This window comes from Chrysemys picta, chromosome 2, assembly GCF_011386835.1.
Source record: "Chrysemys picta bellii isolate R12L10 chromosome 2, ASM1138683v2, whole genome shotgun sequence".
NCBI classification, from domain to species: Eukaryota; Metazoa; Chordata; order Testudines; family Emydidae; genus Chrysemys; species Chrysemys picta.
In genome coordinates, this window is record NC_088792.1 from 21,479,114 (window position 1) to 21,495,632 (window position 16,519).

Here is a 16,519-nt window from a genome sequence, read left to right on the forward strand (position 1 = left end):
CTCCAAAAAGCCATCTTGCTCTACTTGACTCCTTAGGCTCATTTAAAAATCCTACTCCAGAAATACATTTTGGACAGAGAGGAGAATAGCATGGTTTACTGAAATACAGCTATCAATTCAAGTGTAGGGTGAAGTGTGGGACAAAGCATGGAGACCCTTGTGAAAGAAGGATACAAAGGGAGTGTGAAGGACAGTGAACTGGGAAGGCAAAGAGACTGAGTAGGGGAGCAATGGAGCTGAGAGTTGAGATACAGCAGTTGATCATTTCTGGTGATCTGTTCAAATCCTAAAACTCAGGATGAGTTTTTGTTTCGGTTCATCCTAGTTCCCAATTTTCCATAAAACAAAACAAACACAACTTGGAAAGACTCCCAGTGAGTTCAATAAGCATCAGATAATCTATCAGTCTCTTACGGTTTGTCTACACAGCAAGTTCCTGTGCAGCAAGGCAGGGTGTGAATCGACAGTGGACCAATTTGCCATGCAGGAATGTCCCATGTGGACATAGCTACAATGCACTGAAAGTCAAAGACTCCAGGACTTTCAGTGCACTGTAGCAGTGTCCACATGAGATGTTACTGCCTGGCAAGTTGGTGTGCTGCAGATTCACACCCTGGCTTGCTGTGGATTAACTTGCTATGTAGAGAAGCCTTAAATCTCTCTGTTTTATGAGTTGTAAAGTCACTCCAAATTGAAGGGCAGGAAAGAAATAATCAAAACATAATTTATACACAAAGTAAACACAAGGGGTATAATACAAAACTTTGCCATTACCAACTTATTAGCTTTTTCCATTCCCACACTATTTATTTTATCACTCTCCTTCCTGTTCCTGAGCCAGATACGACTCAATTTTAATTGTTTATATCCCCCTGTACTGCATCCAAGAAATTCTTCATAATTAAGGAAATCTCTTAATACTCAAAACCATCTCTAGACCCATGCAACGTAAGTTGCCCAGGCTATTATTATTATTTTATCTATTACTTGTATTTCTTTCAGCACCCACAATATGTTAGGTGCTTTCCAAACATTACAAGGAACACTCCCAATCTGTACCCTAGGTGTTTTGCCAACAGGCAGCCCCTTGGCCAACCTATAAAGAGGTTTAAGACAAGCTCTGCTTCATTCTTTCTTAAATATGTCACCCTTCTGTGACAGCTCACTATTTCCATTCTAAGGATTCTGCTTCTGCACCTATTGAAGACAATGAATAAAATTCCATTTGACTCAAATGGGTGCAGAACTGGGATCTAATGTGCTATCAGGAATCAAGTCCCATTTCCGTATTGACTTAAGCCCTTAGGGCTTGTTTCCCAAAGGTATTTAGTCACCTGACTACCTCTTTAGATGCCTAAATCCAACATTTTGGTCCCAATGACATTCTCAAAACTACAATTCAGGGTCCACCTAATCCACCAGTGTCTAAATCCCTTGGACATATATGTTTCTGCCTGTAGGGATGCAGACTGAGTCCCGATGCCACACCCTCAGCTAATGTGCTGCTTGGAGCCCTCGCTGAAGCCCAAGACCCAGAGGCCCCAGAGCAAGTAGATCAATCGAAGTAAATGTTCCCCTGGCTTTTCTTGTCAGCAGAGCCTGATCTCATAGGCATTCTCAGAGTATGCCCACAGGATCAGGGCCTTCAGAAAAAACAATTGCAGTCAAGTAGGTCAGGAAATGTGTGTGTATCCCAGCCTACCGGTTAGGGTATTTGCCTAGGTGGGAGACCTAAGTTCAAATCCCTATTCTGCTTCATTTGGACTTCAACCAACTGAATGTTCTACCCAATAGGGTATTCGGGGGTGGGTCTCTCTCCTGTTGAAGCTGTTCCACTTTGTATAAAAAACTAAATATTTATGGGCCAGAGACAGAGAGATTAACTAAATCAAGGAGAGGTTTCATGACTGAGAAACCCAAGCTGAGATAGGTATCTAGAGGCCAAGATCAATGGGAGTCAGGTGCCTAAATACCTTTGAGGAGGGCTGGGCTGAGGCCTCATCCCCTTCCTCTGCATTACTCTGCTTCTGAGGATCCCTTTCTTAGGCACCTAACATGCATTGTATGGGGAGCCTGGGCACCTAACTCGGGGCTGAGATTTTCACTAGGTACCAGGGTGCCTAGGAGTTAGGCGTTGCTCAGCAGTGCAATGCCTAAGTATCTTTCTAGATTAACAGTGAGGGTAATTAACCATTAGAACAATTTACCACAGGTTGTGGTGGATTCTCCATCACTGGACATTTTTTTATCAAGACTGGATGTTTTTCTAAAAAGATGTGATCTAGTTCAGACAGGAATTATTTTGGAGAAGTTTTATGGCCTGTGTTATACAGGTCAGACTAGATGATCACAATGGTCCCTTCAGGCCTTGGAATCTATTAATCTAGCCCTTAGAAACCTGAGGCCTACTGAAAGTCTCTGGTCCTATTGAAAGTCCCATTGAAAGCCTCCTAAATGTCTCCGTCACTTTGAAAATGGAACTTAGGTTCCCAAGTCCCCTTAGATGTTTTTGCAAATGTAATATCCCTCTCTCTGCAAAGTTATGGAACTGTCTGTTTCTTTTGTAAATCGTGGGGGAAAGAATTTATTCAAAAACAGAGATTTCATCACTGTAAAATAAAAACATAAACCATCTTCCAGAAGGACAACATTAGAATCTACTAGACACGCAGTGTAGTTTTTGCATGAACTGGTAATGAAAGAGAAGTGTTTCTTTGTGCCAAAAATAACAGCTGTATTATTAAAAATATTGTTAGGATCATACTAAAATCCAGCTAGATCACTATTGTGAAAAATCTCTCTTCTTCCTCTTCTTTTTAATACAGTAGCAAATATACTGCCTGGTTTGGCTTAATGCCAGGATTAATTTTAAATTGGCCCTCATAAATATTTCATGAGGTCCAATTTAATGGGATTGCTTTTCCTGGCATTAAGTCTGTGTGGATAGCATCTTAAACACTGATGTTCTTAACAGACTCTCAAGAAAAAAGCCCCTGATATTAATAGGCTTATTAATAAATTGCTTAACACCACAACTGTATACTTTAATAGTATTTTGACAAAAAACCTTGAAAAGAATCTTTGCCAGCTATGTAGCTGTTTTCTTTTAGGCTTATGCTTTGCACTGTCATACCAACTAATCTGTTAACATGCAAAATGCTAAACCATCATTAGTGGGAAACAACTTCAACCAGTAACAAAGTTGCTGAGCACCCTCTGATTGACATCAGTGGGAACTGAGGACCCACAGAAGGCACTCATCGCCTCAGAGAAACAGGCCCTTCATGATTAAGTGAGGCACAATTTACTTTTGGTTTCTGATTACATGCAATAGTTCAATAAAAATACAAGACTGACACCTGTAAGTTTCTAAAAACCTCTACACAAAACCCTCTTGAATAACATATGGATAATTTATTTCCCTTCTTTTTTCCTATGAAGGATGCATGTCAAATCTTTATTGTTAGTCGCTTCAAGTACATTTGAATCCGTGTTTTAAAATTAATTTGCTGCTCAGTTTCAACACTGAATTACAGTCATGGAACCTTTATCAACCAAAAATCAGAAACTGAACTTGAGGCAAAAGCTAGGAGAGATCGGAGTCAGTTTTGATCAGAATACATGGCCCAATTCTCAGCTTGTAAAAAAACCGTGTATCTACCTTGCCTTTAATGGTCAGATGCCAATTTACATCAGCTGAGGATCTGGCCCACTGTTGCTAAAATGAATTTATTCAGAAGTAAACATTGTGACAGTGCAATAATGCTAGTGAGGAACTGAGGGTATGTCTACACTACGGGATTAATCCGAATTTATATAATTCGAATTTGGCAAACTGATTGTATAAAGTCGAAATGTATGCGGCCACACTAAGCACATTAATTCGGCGGTGTGCGTCCAAGTACCGCGGCTAGCGTCGATTTCTGCAGCGTTGCACTGTGGGTAGCTATCCCATAGCTATCCCATAGTTCCCGCAGTCTCCCGCGCCCATTGGAATTCTGGGTTGAGATCCCAGTGCCTGATGGGACAAAAAACATCGTCGCAGGTGGTTCTGGGTACAGCCTCACCTCCTCCCTCCCTCCCTCCCTCCCTGCATGAAAGCAACGGACGGCAGACAACCATTTCGCGCCTTTTTTCCTGGGTGAACACTGCAGACTCCATACCACGGCAAGCATGGAGCCCGCTCAGCTCAAGACAGCAGTCATGAACATTGTAAACACCTCGCGCGTTCTCATGGAGTTTATGCTGAGCCAGGACCAGAAAAACGAGGCGAGGAGGCAGCGGCGGCGGCAGCGCAGCGACAAGCATGATGAGGACATGGACATGGACATGGACACAGACACAGAATTCTGTGAAACCACGGGCCCCGGTGCTTTGGAGATCATGTTGTTAATGGGGCAGGTTCTATCCATGGAACGCCGATTCTGGGCAAGGGAAACAAGCACAGACTGGTGGGACCGCATAGTGTTGCAGGTGTGGGATGATTCCCAGTGGCTGCGGAACTTTCGCATGCGTAAGGGCACTTTCATGGAACTTTGTGACTTGCTGTCCCCTGCCCTGAAACGCCAGAATACCAAGATGAGAGCAGCCCTCACAGTTGAGAAGCGCGTGGCGATAGCCCTGTGGAAGCTTGCAACGCCAGACAGCTACCGGTCAGTCGGGAATCAATTTGGAGTGGGCAAGTCTACTGTGGGGGCTGCTGTGATGCAAGTAGCCAAAGCAATCACTCAGGTGCTGCTACGAAAGCTAGTGACTCTGGGAAATGTGCAGGCCATAGTGGATGGTTTTGCTGCAATGGGATTCCCTAACTGTGGTGGGGCGATAGATGGAACCCATATCCCTATCTTGGCACCGGAGCACCAAGCCACCGAGTACATAAACCGCAAAGGGTACTTTTCAATGGTGCTGCAAGCACTTGTGGATCACAAGGGACGTTTCACCAACATCAACGCGGGCTGGGCGGGAAGGGTTCATGACGCTCGCGTCTTCAGGAACACTACTCTGTTTAAAGGGCTGCAGCAAGGGACTTACTTTCCGGACCAGAAAATAACCGTTGGGGATGTTGAAATGCCAATAGTTATTCTTGGGGACCCAGCCTACCCCTTAATGCCATGGCTCATGAAGCCATACACAGGCAGCCTGGACAGGAGTCAGGAGCTGTTCAACTACAGGCTGAGCAAGTGCAGAATGGTGGTAGAATGTGCATTTGGCCGTTTAAAAGGTCGCTGGCGTTCATTATTGACTCGCTCTGACCTCAGCCAAAGAAATCACCCCATTGTTATTTCTGCTTGCTGCGTGCTCCACAATCTCTGTGAAAGTAAGGGGGAGACCTTTATGGCGGGGTGGGAGGCTGAGGCAAATCGCCTGGCTGCTGATTACGCACAGCCAGACACCAGGGCGATTAGAAGAGCACACCAGGAAGCGCTGTGCATCAGAGAAGCTTTGAAAACCAGTTTCATGACTGGCCAGGCTACGGTGTGAAATATCTGTTTGTTTCTCCTTCATGAAAACCTGCCCCCTTTATTGACTCATTTTCTGTAAGGAACCCACCCTCCCCCTTCCCCCAGCTTGCTTTCAAACCAAATAAAGTCACTATCATTTAAAAATCATTTATTCTTTATTAATAGATTAGAAAAAGAGGGAGGGAACCCGGGTGGGATTTGGGAGGAGGATCAGTGGGAAGGAAAAGGCCACTAAAAAAAGGTTAAAAAAATGACAGCCTTTTGCTTGGGCTGTCCACTGGGGTGGAATGGGAAGGTGTACGGAGCCTCCCCCCCTGCGTTCTTACACGTCTGGGTGAGGAGGATATGGAACATGGGGAGGGGGGAGGGGGGTACAGGGGCTGTAGCGGCACTCTGTTTTCCTGCAGCCGTTCCTGAAGCTCCACCAGACGCCGGAGCATGTCTGTTTGCTCACGCAGCAGCCCCAGCGTTGCATCCTGCCTCCTCTGATCTTCCTGCCGCCACCTCTCATCTCGAGCGTCTCTCCTGTCCTCACGTTGGTCCCTCCTGTCCTCACGTTGGTCCCTCCTGTCCTCACGTTCACTGGCTTCTTTCCTATACTTTGAAACCGTTTCCTTCCACTCATTCAGATGAGCTCTGTCACTGTGGCTGGATCCATAATTTCTGCAAACATCTCGTCTCGCGTCTTCTTTTTACGACGCCTTATCTGTGATAGCCTTCGGGATGGAGGAGGGAGGCTTGAGGAATTTGCAGCTGCTGTAGGGAGGGGAAAAAAGAGAGAATTGTTTAAAAAGATACATTTTGCAGAACAATGCTTATACTCTTTCACGGTGACCAACACTATTCACATTACAGAGCACATGTGATTTCTGTGTAAGGTCGCATTTTGCCTCTTAATACTGAGTGCCTGTGGCTTTGCTGCTAGAGATCACAGGTCCGGGCAACAGAATTCGGCTTGCATGCGGCCATGGTAAGCCATTGTCTTACAGCTTCTGCGCCCTCCTTTCCCACATACCAAGCAAAGCACGTAGAGTGCTGCGGTTTTTCTGTTAACATTCAGCAGCAGCAGAAAACAAACTAACCACCCCCCCCCCTCCCGCCATGAATTCTCTGGGATGATCACGGTACCCCTCCCCCCACCGCGTGGCTGGTAACAGGGAAGATCCCTGCTAGCCAAACGCGAAAAGCTCAGGGCCAATTTCCCATCTGCGCTTGACTAACTGCAGGGAAGGATTTATTTTCAGCCACAGGCAAACAGCCCAGTAGGAACGGCCACCTCTGTCCCCTTAATTAAGTTCCCGTATTTCAACCAGGTTACCAGGAGTGATATCACTCTCCTGAGGATTACACAACAAGATAAAGAACGGATGTTGCTTGAATGCCAGCAAACACCGGGACCATACGCTGCCAGGCAATGATACCAGATTACTTGCTGCAAGCATGGCGTGGTCAAGTGTCCTACCATGGAGGACGGAATAAGGATGCACTGCCCAGAAACCTTGAGGCAAGGCTTTTGGAGTACCTCCAGGAGAGCTTCATGGAGATGTCCCTGGAGGATTTCCGCTCCATCCCCAGACACGTTAAAAGACTTTTCCAGTAGGTGAACTGACCGCGAATGCATCCCAAGTCCTCAGGGCAAAGTAATAATTAAAAACCGTTTGCTTTTAAAACAAGTTTTATATTTTAAAAGGTAAACTCACCTGAGGTCCCTTCCATGGGGTCATGGTCTTGGATACTGGCTTGGGAGGGTTGGGAGGGTACTTCAGTCAGGCTGAGAAAAAGATCCTGGCTGTTGGGGAGAACGGAGTGCTGTGTGCTCTCTGCAAGCTCATCCTCCTCCTCCTCCTCCTCCTCTCCCCCATCGGCAGAATCCTCAGGTGTAGCTGATGAGACTGTCCCCGACCCAGAATCCATGATCACAGGTGGGGTAGTGGTGGCGGCCCCCCCTAGAATTGCATGCAGCTCGGCGTAGAAGCGGCATGTCCGCGGCTCTGACCCAGAGCGACCGTTTGACTCCTTTGTTTTTTGATAGGCTTGTCTGAGCTCCTTGACTTTCATGCGGCACTGATCTGAGTCCCTATTGTGGCCTCTCTCCATCATGCCCTTGGAGATTTTTTCAAAAGTTTTGGCATTTCGTCTTTTAGAACGAAGTTCTGCTAGCACTGAATCCTCTCCCCATATAGCGATCAGATCCAGTACCTCCCGTACGATCCATGCTGGTGCTCTTTTTCGATTATCGGCCTGCATGGTTACCTGTGCTGATGAGCTATCTGTGGTCACCTGTGCTCTCCACGCTGGGCAAACAGGAAATGAAATTCAAATGTTCGCGGGGCTTTTCCTGTCTACCTGGCCAGTGCATCCGAGTTTAGATTGCTGTCCAGAGCGGTCACAATGATGCACTGTGGGATAGCTCCCGGAGGCCAATACCATCGAATTGCGGCCACACTATCCCTAATTCGAAATGTTAAAATCGATTTTGGCGCTACTCCGCTCGTCGGGGTGGAGTACAGAAATTGATTTAAAGGGCCCTTTATTTCGAAATAAATAGCGTCGTTGTGTGGACGGTTGCAGGGTAAATTCGAATTAACGCTGATAAATCCGAATTAAAGTCGTAGTGTAGACCAGGCCTGAGTATAAATTATTAATTGAAACAGATTAACCTGATCATTCAAATGCTTTGATTTTATCTTCATAAACTGGCTTGGAAAAACAAGAGAAAATTATTTATTCTGCTCACCGTACTTTCTGTCCACTCTTACTGCAGTGCTGGTTGCAGGTTTAGATTTCAGTTGACCAAAGTGCTAAGCAAGAGTTTTGAAATTAATGAAGGCTGCAGGAGGCATGACATATATAGATAAAAAGAAATGCACTTATCAAGACACGTGGGTTCACAGGCTGGTCACCTCTGGATAGCAGCACTGATACAGTGGTGCCTGAAAAAGGTGATATTAATATTGCAAATATTAAATATTGCAGATATTTATGGATAAAGCCTGGCAGCATGGGTGCACAAGGGGTGAGTATAGAGATCTCATTTTCCTCTTTGTGTACTTGCACAGAGGACAGCTTGCATGCCTACACTTACAGAGCCTAAGTACAAAGAGATGGCAAAGCAGAATACCCACACGTGCCTCACCACCCAAAGGAGATATGATTAGGAGGGCGGTGTGAGGTGTTGGGCACCAGGGGGGTCGTGGTCTACTCCTCTGAATAGGAGATATATGTATATGCTACTTCCAAACATGTCAGCGGGCCCAGAAGCATTCTGCCTGGCTCAGCACTCTACAAGTGCAATGACTACAGCCACTGGCATGACTACAAATCCCTCTTCCTTGGCTCTAGCTGGAAGCCCCAATGCAGCCATTAATTAAGAAAGAAGTAATTAGTATTGTTGGAAGGGAGGGCCTAAATATCTGACCTACTGTGCTCCGTTGGCAGGTGTATGGTACACATCAGGGTGGTGGGAAACAGCAAGCAGGCGCAGTGATGGTCTCAGAAATGAAGGGCTAGGAAAAAGCCCAATTCCTTTGGACTACTCAAAGGTTAGGCCAAGTGCAGAAAGGAAGAGGTCATGTGTAGATGTCTGGGAAAGACCCACTAGCAAAAAACCCCAGCCCTTCATTGGTGATAGAAAATGTTGAGCATGTGCTTTCCAGTTTGTGTTATGGTCAGTGATATTCATTGTTCTATCATGACATGACAAATGAACAGGCATCTGATTAAAGATGATCTTCTGCTTCTAGCTGCAGGAAGATGTGGAGATTTAGCTGGAAGCACGGCTATAGTTTTATGTGTTAAGTTGTAAGCAGCAGAAAGTTGTCTTCAATATTCATCTTCTAATGGCCAAATTTGTTTTTAACAACATAAGTCTTTAAACAGACAACACATAATAGCTCAGGACAAAAAGTGAAAGAATAGCTTTATCTAAATAATGAAACTACAAGGGAATTTTAGGTAGGCAGAATAATTAGCTAACTGGAACTTGTGACCTTAGATCAGCACCTCTTTAACATATGAATGAAGCGGGGATTATTATTATTTTATTATTATTAAAGTGAGTGAAAAGGCAGTTGAAGCAAATCTATTGTTAGCTTACTTCTCTGGTTTGTCATCATTTTATTGCTGCAACAATGCTGGAATTCAGAAAAAAGTGATGATTGCTAAATATTAACTGATTAGCTAAACAGCAATCTATGTCCTTTCTAATAGTTTTAATGCTGTCAGCTCTTGGCTGGCTAACAGGATATTTTTTCATTCTGATAGATGATACGTCAACAGCTGTAGTATGTGTTCACCCATTCCTGCAGTGTGTTGAACACCTTCAGTCCTGTTAGAGTCAGTGGGATGCAAGACACTCTTAGGATTAGGCCCTGAGAGAGTTCGCACATACATACCAGTGCTGGTCCATGTCAGTCCTTACTTTCTCTTTTGTGGTGGGACATCTCACACACAAACACACGTACACAGCATAAAAGAGCCACATCAAAACTACACAAAGCCTGTGTATCCTGCCTCCCCCCGCAATTCAAGAACCAAGTGATTACAAAAAGCTAATCACAGGAAGTACATGACTCATGGACAACCATTTCAAATGGAAGCATCCCACCTCACACAAAGCAGCATTATGGAATAAAACTTTGAATGATCCTCCCCTGTTTAGCAGTGTTGATAGCAAGATTAATTATCCTTCTGTTGAAGTGCAGAAGCTGCCACAATGATGTGTCACCACCACTTACTAAGCAAGGACTTATTCATCACAAGTGACAAGACTGCAGAGAAGTGAAATTCTTGTGCAATATTTGTCTCTATGCTAATGTGGTTTGAAAACAAAGTTCCCCAAAGCTGAATGAGAAAAGTGAAGGGGGGCGGGGGAAGCTTTAGCCAAAGTAAATGAGCAGAAGAATTTAAGCAATTTAATTTTTACTTATTTTACAGACCTTTTCAGATTTAATCTTCACAGCCATTAGGGATTTAAAGAGGATCCGCTGTTTAACTTGTTTGTCCATTTGACTTAAGACAAATCCAGCAGATAACAACAAAGTACTTTCTTTGTCTTCACCACCACTTAATTTAAAGGGGACATGTTTACAAACAACTTAATCTGTTTAGTACAAATACTCCTTTACATTCTTTTATCCTGTCAAAAAACCTTCAGAAACCACCTGGTTCTTTCCAAAGCCCAAAGCTGGACTTTGGGGCAACTTGATATCAACAGTAGACCTTAGTTGTACAAGCATGCTTCATTGAATTTCCGGTCTTTAAATAAGCTAAAAAAAATTAGCAACAGAGAATTTGGTTGGTGTGCATGGGTATACTATGTACTATTATTTTTTTTGGCAGCTTTGCAACCATAAAAGCAAAAAATGCTAGCTCTGATTGGAAGAAAACCTTTCTTGTAATACATTATTTATTACATATACCAGTGTGCAGAAAACAGACAATGAATTTAAAACAATTTAACTTGATGAACTTAATAAACAATTTAACTTGATGAACTTAATAATAATTAATATCACATTATTAATAAGGTATTCCCATTCGCTGCAAGTAGCCGTATCTTGGTGACAATCCTGTCATTTTGTACCCCATGCTCTTGCCCATTTTCAATCTGGGTTTTGCTCTGACCAGAGCACAGTCTATTCTCTTCCATCTAATGACTTCCAGCACTCTCTCTTAATTATTTAATGCTTGTAAAATATTCTAGAAATGAAAAATGGCATGTGTTGTAAGTGCTGTACTGCCTCATGGGAGTTGTAGTTCAGTTGTCTAATGCCCCCATTCTCTTCTATGGACCAGGTTCCCCCGCCAGACTTCATCTCCCATTATGCTCTGCAGCGATGTGATTCTAATGATGCACCATGTCCCCTCACAAAGTAGGGAGACCAGGGTGGCCCATGGGAGGTATAGTTTGGTCAGGAAGTTTAGCCTACAGAGGCCAAAACATTTCAGTTTTTGATTTTTTGCCAAGAAGCCAACATTTTCCACAAGACAAAAAATATTTTCTAATAAAAAAAATCATGACAAAATGTGGAAGGATTTTTTTTCAAGTGTTTCTTTGATGACAGATATCAATCTTCAACAGGTATGCTTAGCAGTCAGCTAAGTATGACCAGCTGACTAATCTTTGATGCAACATGTACAGTTTAGGATTGGTTAAAATGGTGCATTATTTGAAACAATGATGAGATACGAGAGATAGAGATCAAAAAGGTGCAGAAACTATGACGGTAGGCAAAAATGTGGGAGGAGCATGCCACTACAATGAGAGGCAGAGAGATCAACTCAACAAGCATCAACTATGAGAGGAACCACAGAGGCTGGAGATGTAAAAATAAACCATGGGCCTGATTCTCATTATGTAAAGTGGCCTTAGTGTAAAAGAATCAGGCCCAATAGGTTACAAGTGAAACCTAGGGTGAAATCTTTGCCCCATTTGAATCAATGGCAAAATGCCCATTGACTTCGAAAGGGACCAGTATTTCAACACTGTGATTTAGCATAATTCAGTTACTTACCAGTCCAGCTGGTTGAATATTGAAAAACATCTCCCAAACATATGTATTTGTATTCCAAAGAGTATTCATATCAGCCAAATCTATGATGTTTTGTGTCCTATTCACAGATATTCACCTGAACAGATTTTTCTTTGCATGGATGTATGTTCATGTAGATGAACAGCAGTTTTTCATTCAAATACCCATATTCAAATGTGAACCACAGTGTTTTATGCACGAACTGAAGTATTCACTATTAATCATTCATTGTGCTACAGTTTAAAAATGGTCAGTCATCCAATCAGAGAGCAAAAACAATACCACGTGAGTAAGGCTGCGATTCTGTCACTGAGGTCGCAGAAATCACGGATTCTGTGACTTTCCGCAACCTCCGTGACTTCTGCAGCTGCAGGGGCAGGAAGAGGCGGAGCAAGGGCAGGGGCGCACAGGGGAGGGTACGGAATGGGACAGGAAGAGGTGGGGCAGGGGTGGAGCAGGGGCAGGAATGGGAATAAGGAAAGAGTCCACAAAAAAACTCATAAGAGGAAAATTATTTGTCCAAAACAATTTGGTAAAAATGTACAATATATATATATATATTTGCAAAACCCAGAATTAGTTTGCAAATGATTTACAAAATCAAAGACATTGGATAATATAGCTGCAATTAATGTAATCAACTTTACTTATCATTAATGCAAATGTAAAATTCAGGGTTGCGGACTTTCACCAGTAAAAGTGAAAGGTTTAATCACTGAATTTGCTGCTGCGTCATCAGTCTGCTGAGGAATCCTCTCTGGCCTGCAGGAAAATAAATAAAAAATTCAACAAGTGGGATGTGCTGTGCACAACAGAGCTATCACTCAGTGCTGGAATCATGCCAAACCCCACAAGGGCTAAGACCCTGGAGTTCAATGTGCCCTGTTACTTCTCATAATAAACTAAGAGTCATGGTAATATAACAATAGGTACATCTACACTGCAGCTGAGAGTGAACCTCACAGCCTAGGTAGGTGGACTCACGCAAGCAAGGCTTGAGCTAACACACTAAAACTAGCAGTGTGGATGTTGTGGCAGCTTGGTCTCTCCCCTGAGCTCCTGAGTCTGAGCTTAGGAGACTAACTCAAGTATCTGCCAGAGGTGCAACATCCCAGGGCTGCCCGGGGGCGGGGTGGGGGGGTGGGGAGGCAAGTGGAGCAATTTTCCCCAGGCCCTGGGCCCCGCAGGGGCCCCCACGAGAGTTTTTCGGGGGCCCTGGAGCAGGGTCCTTCACTCGCTCCGGGGGCCCCGGAAAACTCTCGCGGGGCCCGGGCCCCTGGAGCTTCTTCCGCTCCGAGTCTTGGGCAGTGGGGGGTCCTTCCGCTCCGGGACCCGCCGCCGAAGTGCCCCGAAAACCCACGGCGGGGGGTCCTTCCGCCCCGGGACCTGCCGCCGAAGTGCCGGGTCTTCGGCAGTGGGGACCCCCTGCCGCTGAAGACCCCAAGCCCCCTGAATCCCCTGGGTGGCCCTGCAACATCCAAACTGCTAGTTTTACCACACTAGGACTAGTCTGTCTACCTGGGCGGGGACGCTCGCTGACATAACCAATGAGTCCTGGCATCATGAGGGGAGGTCAGACTGTAGTTCTGCTGGCTCCCTCTAGTTCTGCTGGCTGAATCCCTACACCATTGACACCGCTTCACCTTGTCCTGTTTGTTGGATGTGGCAGTGAAGACCCATCAAGCATGTATGATTAGCACAACTTTTACAAACCAGCTGACCAGGGCCTGCTGTTCTTGCTTTGAATTCAGAGTTCTCTTCTCCTAAGTAGACTGCCTGCCATGGCTGACGAGCCCCACCTGCGTAACAGAGGCACGGAGAGGTGAAGTGACTTGCCCAAGGTCACGCAGCAGGGCAGCGGCAGAGACAGAAATAGAATCCGGTTTCCTGAGTTCCAATCCTGTACCCTCTCTATTGTACCATGTTGCCTCCCAACACACACACCAATGACACTGTCGTATGAAATACTAGATTCCCTTCTAGTGTCCATATAGGTCAGTGACTGGTGACAGTGATACCGCCCTGTCATCATTTGGACTAGCAGTACAATTTTACATGTACCAAGACAATACCATTGTTTCTAACCTAATCACCATCTCTTACATAGGAATGGGCACATGTACACCTCTACCCCGATATAACACGACCCGATATAACCCAAATTCGGATATAATGCAGTAAAGTAGCGCTCTGGGGGGGCGGGGGTGCTGTGGACTCCGACGGATCAAACCAAGTTTGATATAACACAGTTTCATCTATAACGCAGTAAGATTTTTTGGCTCCCGAGGACAGCGTTATATTGAGGTAGAGGTGTACATGTGCCCATTCCTATGTAAGAGATGGTGATTAGGTTAGAAACAATGGTATTGTCTTGGTACATGGTACATCTGATCCCGTTTTCTTTCTACATTTACCCTAAGTGTTGATCTCCCACCTTAGCAAAACAAAAACAATAATAAACACTAAATCTCAGCACAGCAAACTTCAAAGGAACACTTACGTCCTCTCATATTTTGCTTTTTTAAAAATAGTGTTTCTGTTTCACTAAGTTGGCTTCATATGGCAGCAGTGGTTTTATTATAAGAAATCGGCTTTTTAGATGTCACGCTTTTAAAAATTAAGGACAGGTGAAAGGCTACTTATTCCAGTCAGTTAAAAACATTAAATAAAACAAAAAGGAGGTATAAAAAAATTCTAATTCTATTCTCAGTCACATCAGTATAAATCTGGAACAAAAGATGTCAACTGCCGAATTCAGTCAATGGACGTTACTCTGGGTTTACACTGGTGTGATTTTGACTCACAAAGTGGGAAATGGGATACCATTTATATCCTGACTCTTCTCACATGAACCACACTATTAACAGAATATCAACTGGCAATGAAAGCTTCCTTCAGGCTTCATTGTACTTTTTCTGTATCAAAGTGTGATGACTGTCTTCATTTGCTTCAACTATGATAATCATTTAAAAGATGATCAAACAAGAGCAATAACAGCCTGAGATGGACACTGTCAGCCAGAAAAAAGCCTTTACACACTGTTTGTTCAGCACTTGTCGCCTTTGAATCACAATACCTGTGTGCACCTTTCTGTTTTATTATGACAACACTGCAGTCCAGTAGCTTTTATTCCTGAAAGCTTGCTGAAAATATGTGATGATTTTTTGAAATATGAGAAGAAACTGCTTATCTCTGGGAAGACATTAGCTTTGATGCTGGTGTAAAAATTCACGGAATGCATCTAAACTCAATTAAGGAATATTTGGAGTATCGCTTAACCTCTTACAAATGCTTGCTGGCTCATTGTAAAAATAGCTGATCTTGTCTTTGAACAAGAGTACAAGGGGCAGAAAGAGCTGTATAAAATATATTTCTCTGAAGATGGTCTGAAGTTCCTACAGAGGAAATGTTCAGTACTGATATAGAAATATAACATTATACAACTTCAGGGCCTGATCATGGATGCCTCATGCAGACAAGAACCCTGCTGAAGCCAGTGTATCTGTTGCCTGCATGAGGAATATGGGATCCAGCCCAATATGTATGTGTGTTTGTTTGTTGTGACCATAGCAAAGCAGGGTAAAAATATTTCTGTATTTTACTTATGATTTTTAACCGCAGCGCTATATGATAATTTGTTTCTACTGAAGGGAATTAAAATTGTTTAATGTGAAAAATTTATTTATCAAAAAATCCTTTCTCATTTCCTACTAAGAGCAGATAAAATTTTCAAACTTGGGCTCTTCAAGTTAGGTCCTAAATAAACATGGCTTGATTTTCAGCTGGCCTGTGCCCTCATGCTTCCCGATGAAGTCAACTTGTCTAAGAGTCTTATGACAAAAGATAAACAAGTATTTAAAAATAGAGGGGAAGAGAGGTGAGAGAAGAATATACTGCATAAAGAACCATGTTTATGGGGTTAAGAAATTGGTAATGGGATACATAACCTTTCACATAGAATCGTAGAACTGGAAGGGACCTTGACAGGTCACCTAGTTCAGTCCCTTGCACTCATGTAAGTATTATCTAGACAATCCCTGACAGGTGTTTGTCCAACCTGCTCTTAAAAATCTCCAATGATGGAGATTCCACAATCTCCCTAGGCAATTTATTCCAGTGCTTAACCACCCTGACAGGAAGATTTTCCTGATGTCCAACCTAAACCTCCCTTGCTGCAATTTAAGCCCATTGCTTCTTGTCCTATCTTCAGAAGTTAAGGAGAACAATTTTTCTCCCTCCTCCTTTTATGTACTTGAAAACTGTTATGTCCTCTCTCAGTCTTCTCTTCTCCAGACTAAACAAATCCAATTTTTTCAATCTTCCCTCATAGGTCATGTTTTCTAGACCTTTAATCATTTTTGTTGCTATTCTCTGGATTTTCTCCAATTTGCCCATATCTTTCCTGAAATGTGGCGCCCAGAACTGGACACGATACTCCAGCTGGCATCTAATCAGTGTGGAGTAGAGCGGAAGAATTACTTCTCATGTCTTGCTTACAGCACCTAAGGGCTTGTCTACTCTGCC

At 43.7% G+C, this 16,519-nt stretch overlaps 1 protein-coding gene across 1 annotated transcript; it reads right to left on the reverse strand.

Annotated features, from left to right (window-relative positions):
* Window positions 1-6,085: 6,085 nt before the first annotated feature.
* Window positions 6,086-13,065, reverse strand: LOC135981262 (myb/SANT-like DNA-binding domain-containing protein 2). Its single transcript, XM_065582746.1, has 2 exons — window positions 7,163-13,065; window positions 6,086-6,218 (listed from the first exon to the last, which is right to left on the reverse strand). The coding sequence occupies exons 1-2, from the start codon at window positions 7,707-7,709 to the stop codon at window positions 6,088-6,090; spliced, it is 678 nt and encodes a 225-aa protein (XP_065438818.1). The 5' UTR covers window positions 7,710-13,065; the 3' UTR covers window positions 6,086-6,087.
* Between the last annotated feature and the right edge of the window lie 3,454 nt (window positions 13,066-16,519).

What these genes read in the sequence shown, in the direction of transcription:
- LOC135981262 (XM_065582746.1), bottom strand. Translation starts at nt 7,709, where the DNA reads ATGCAGGCCGATAATCGAAAAAGAGCACCAGCATGGATCGTACGGGAG. An exon ending in CCCCATGGAAGGGACCTCAG is followed by an intron (nt 6,219 to 7,162) that starts GTGAGTTTACCT and finishes CCCTCCCTACAG; the next exon opens with CAGCTGCAAATTCCTCAAGC.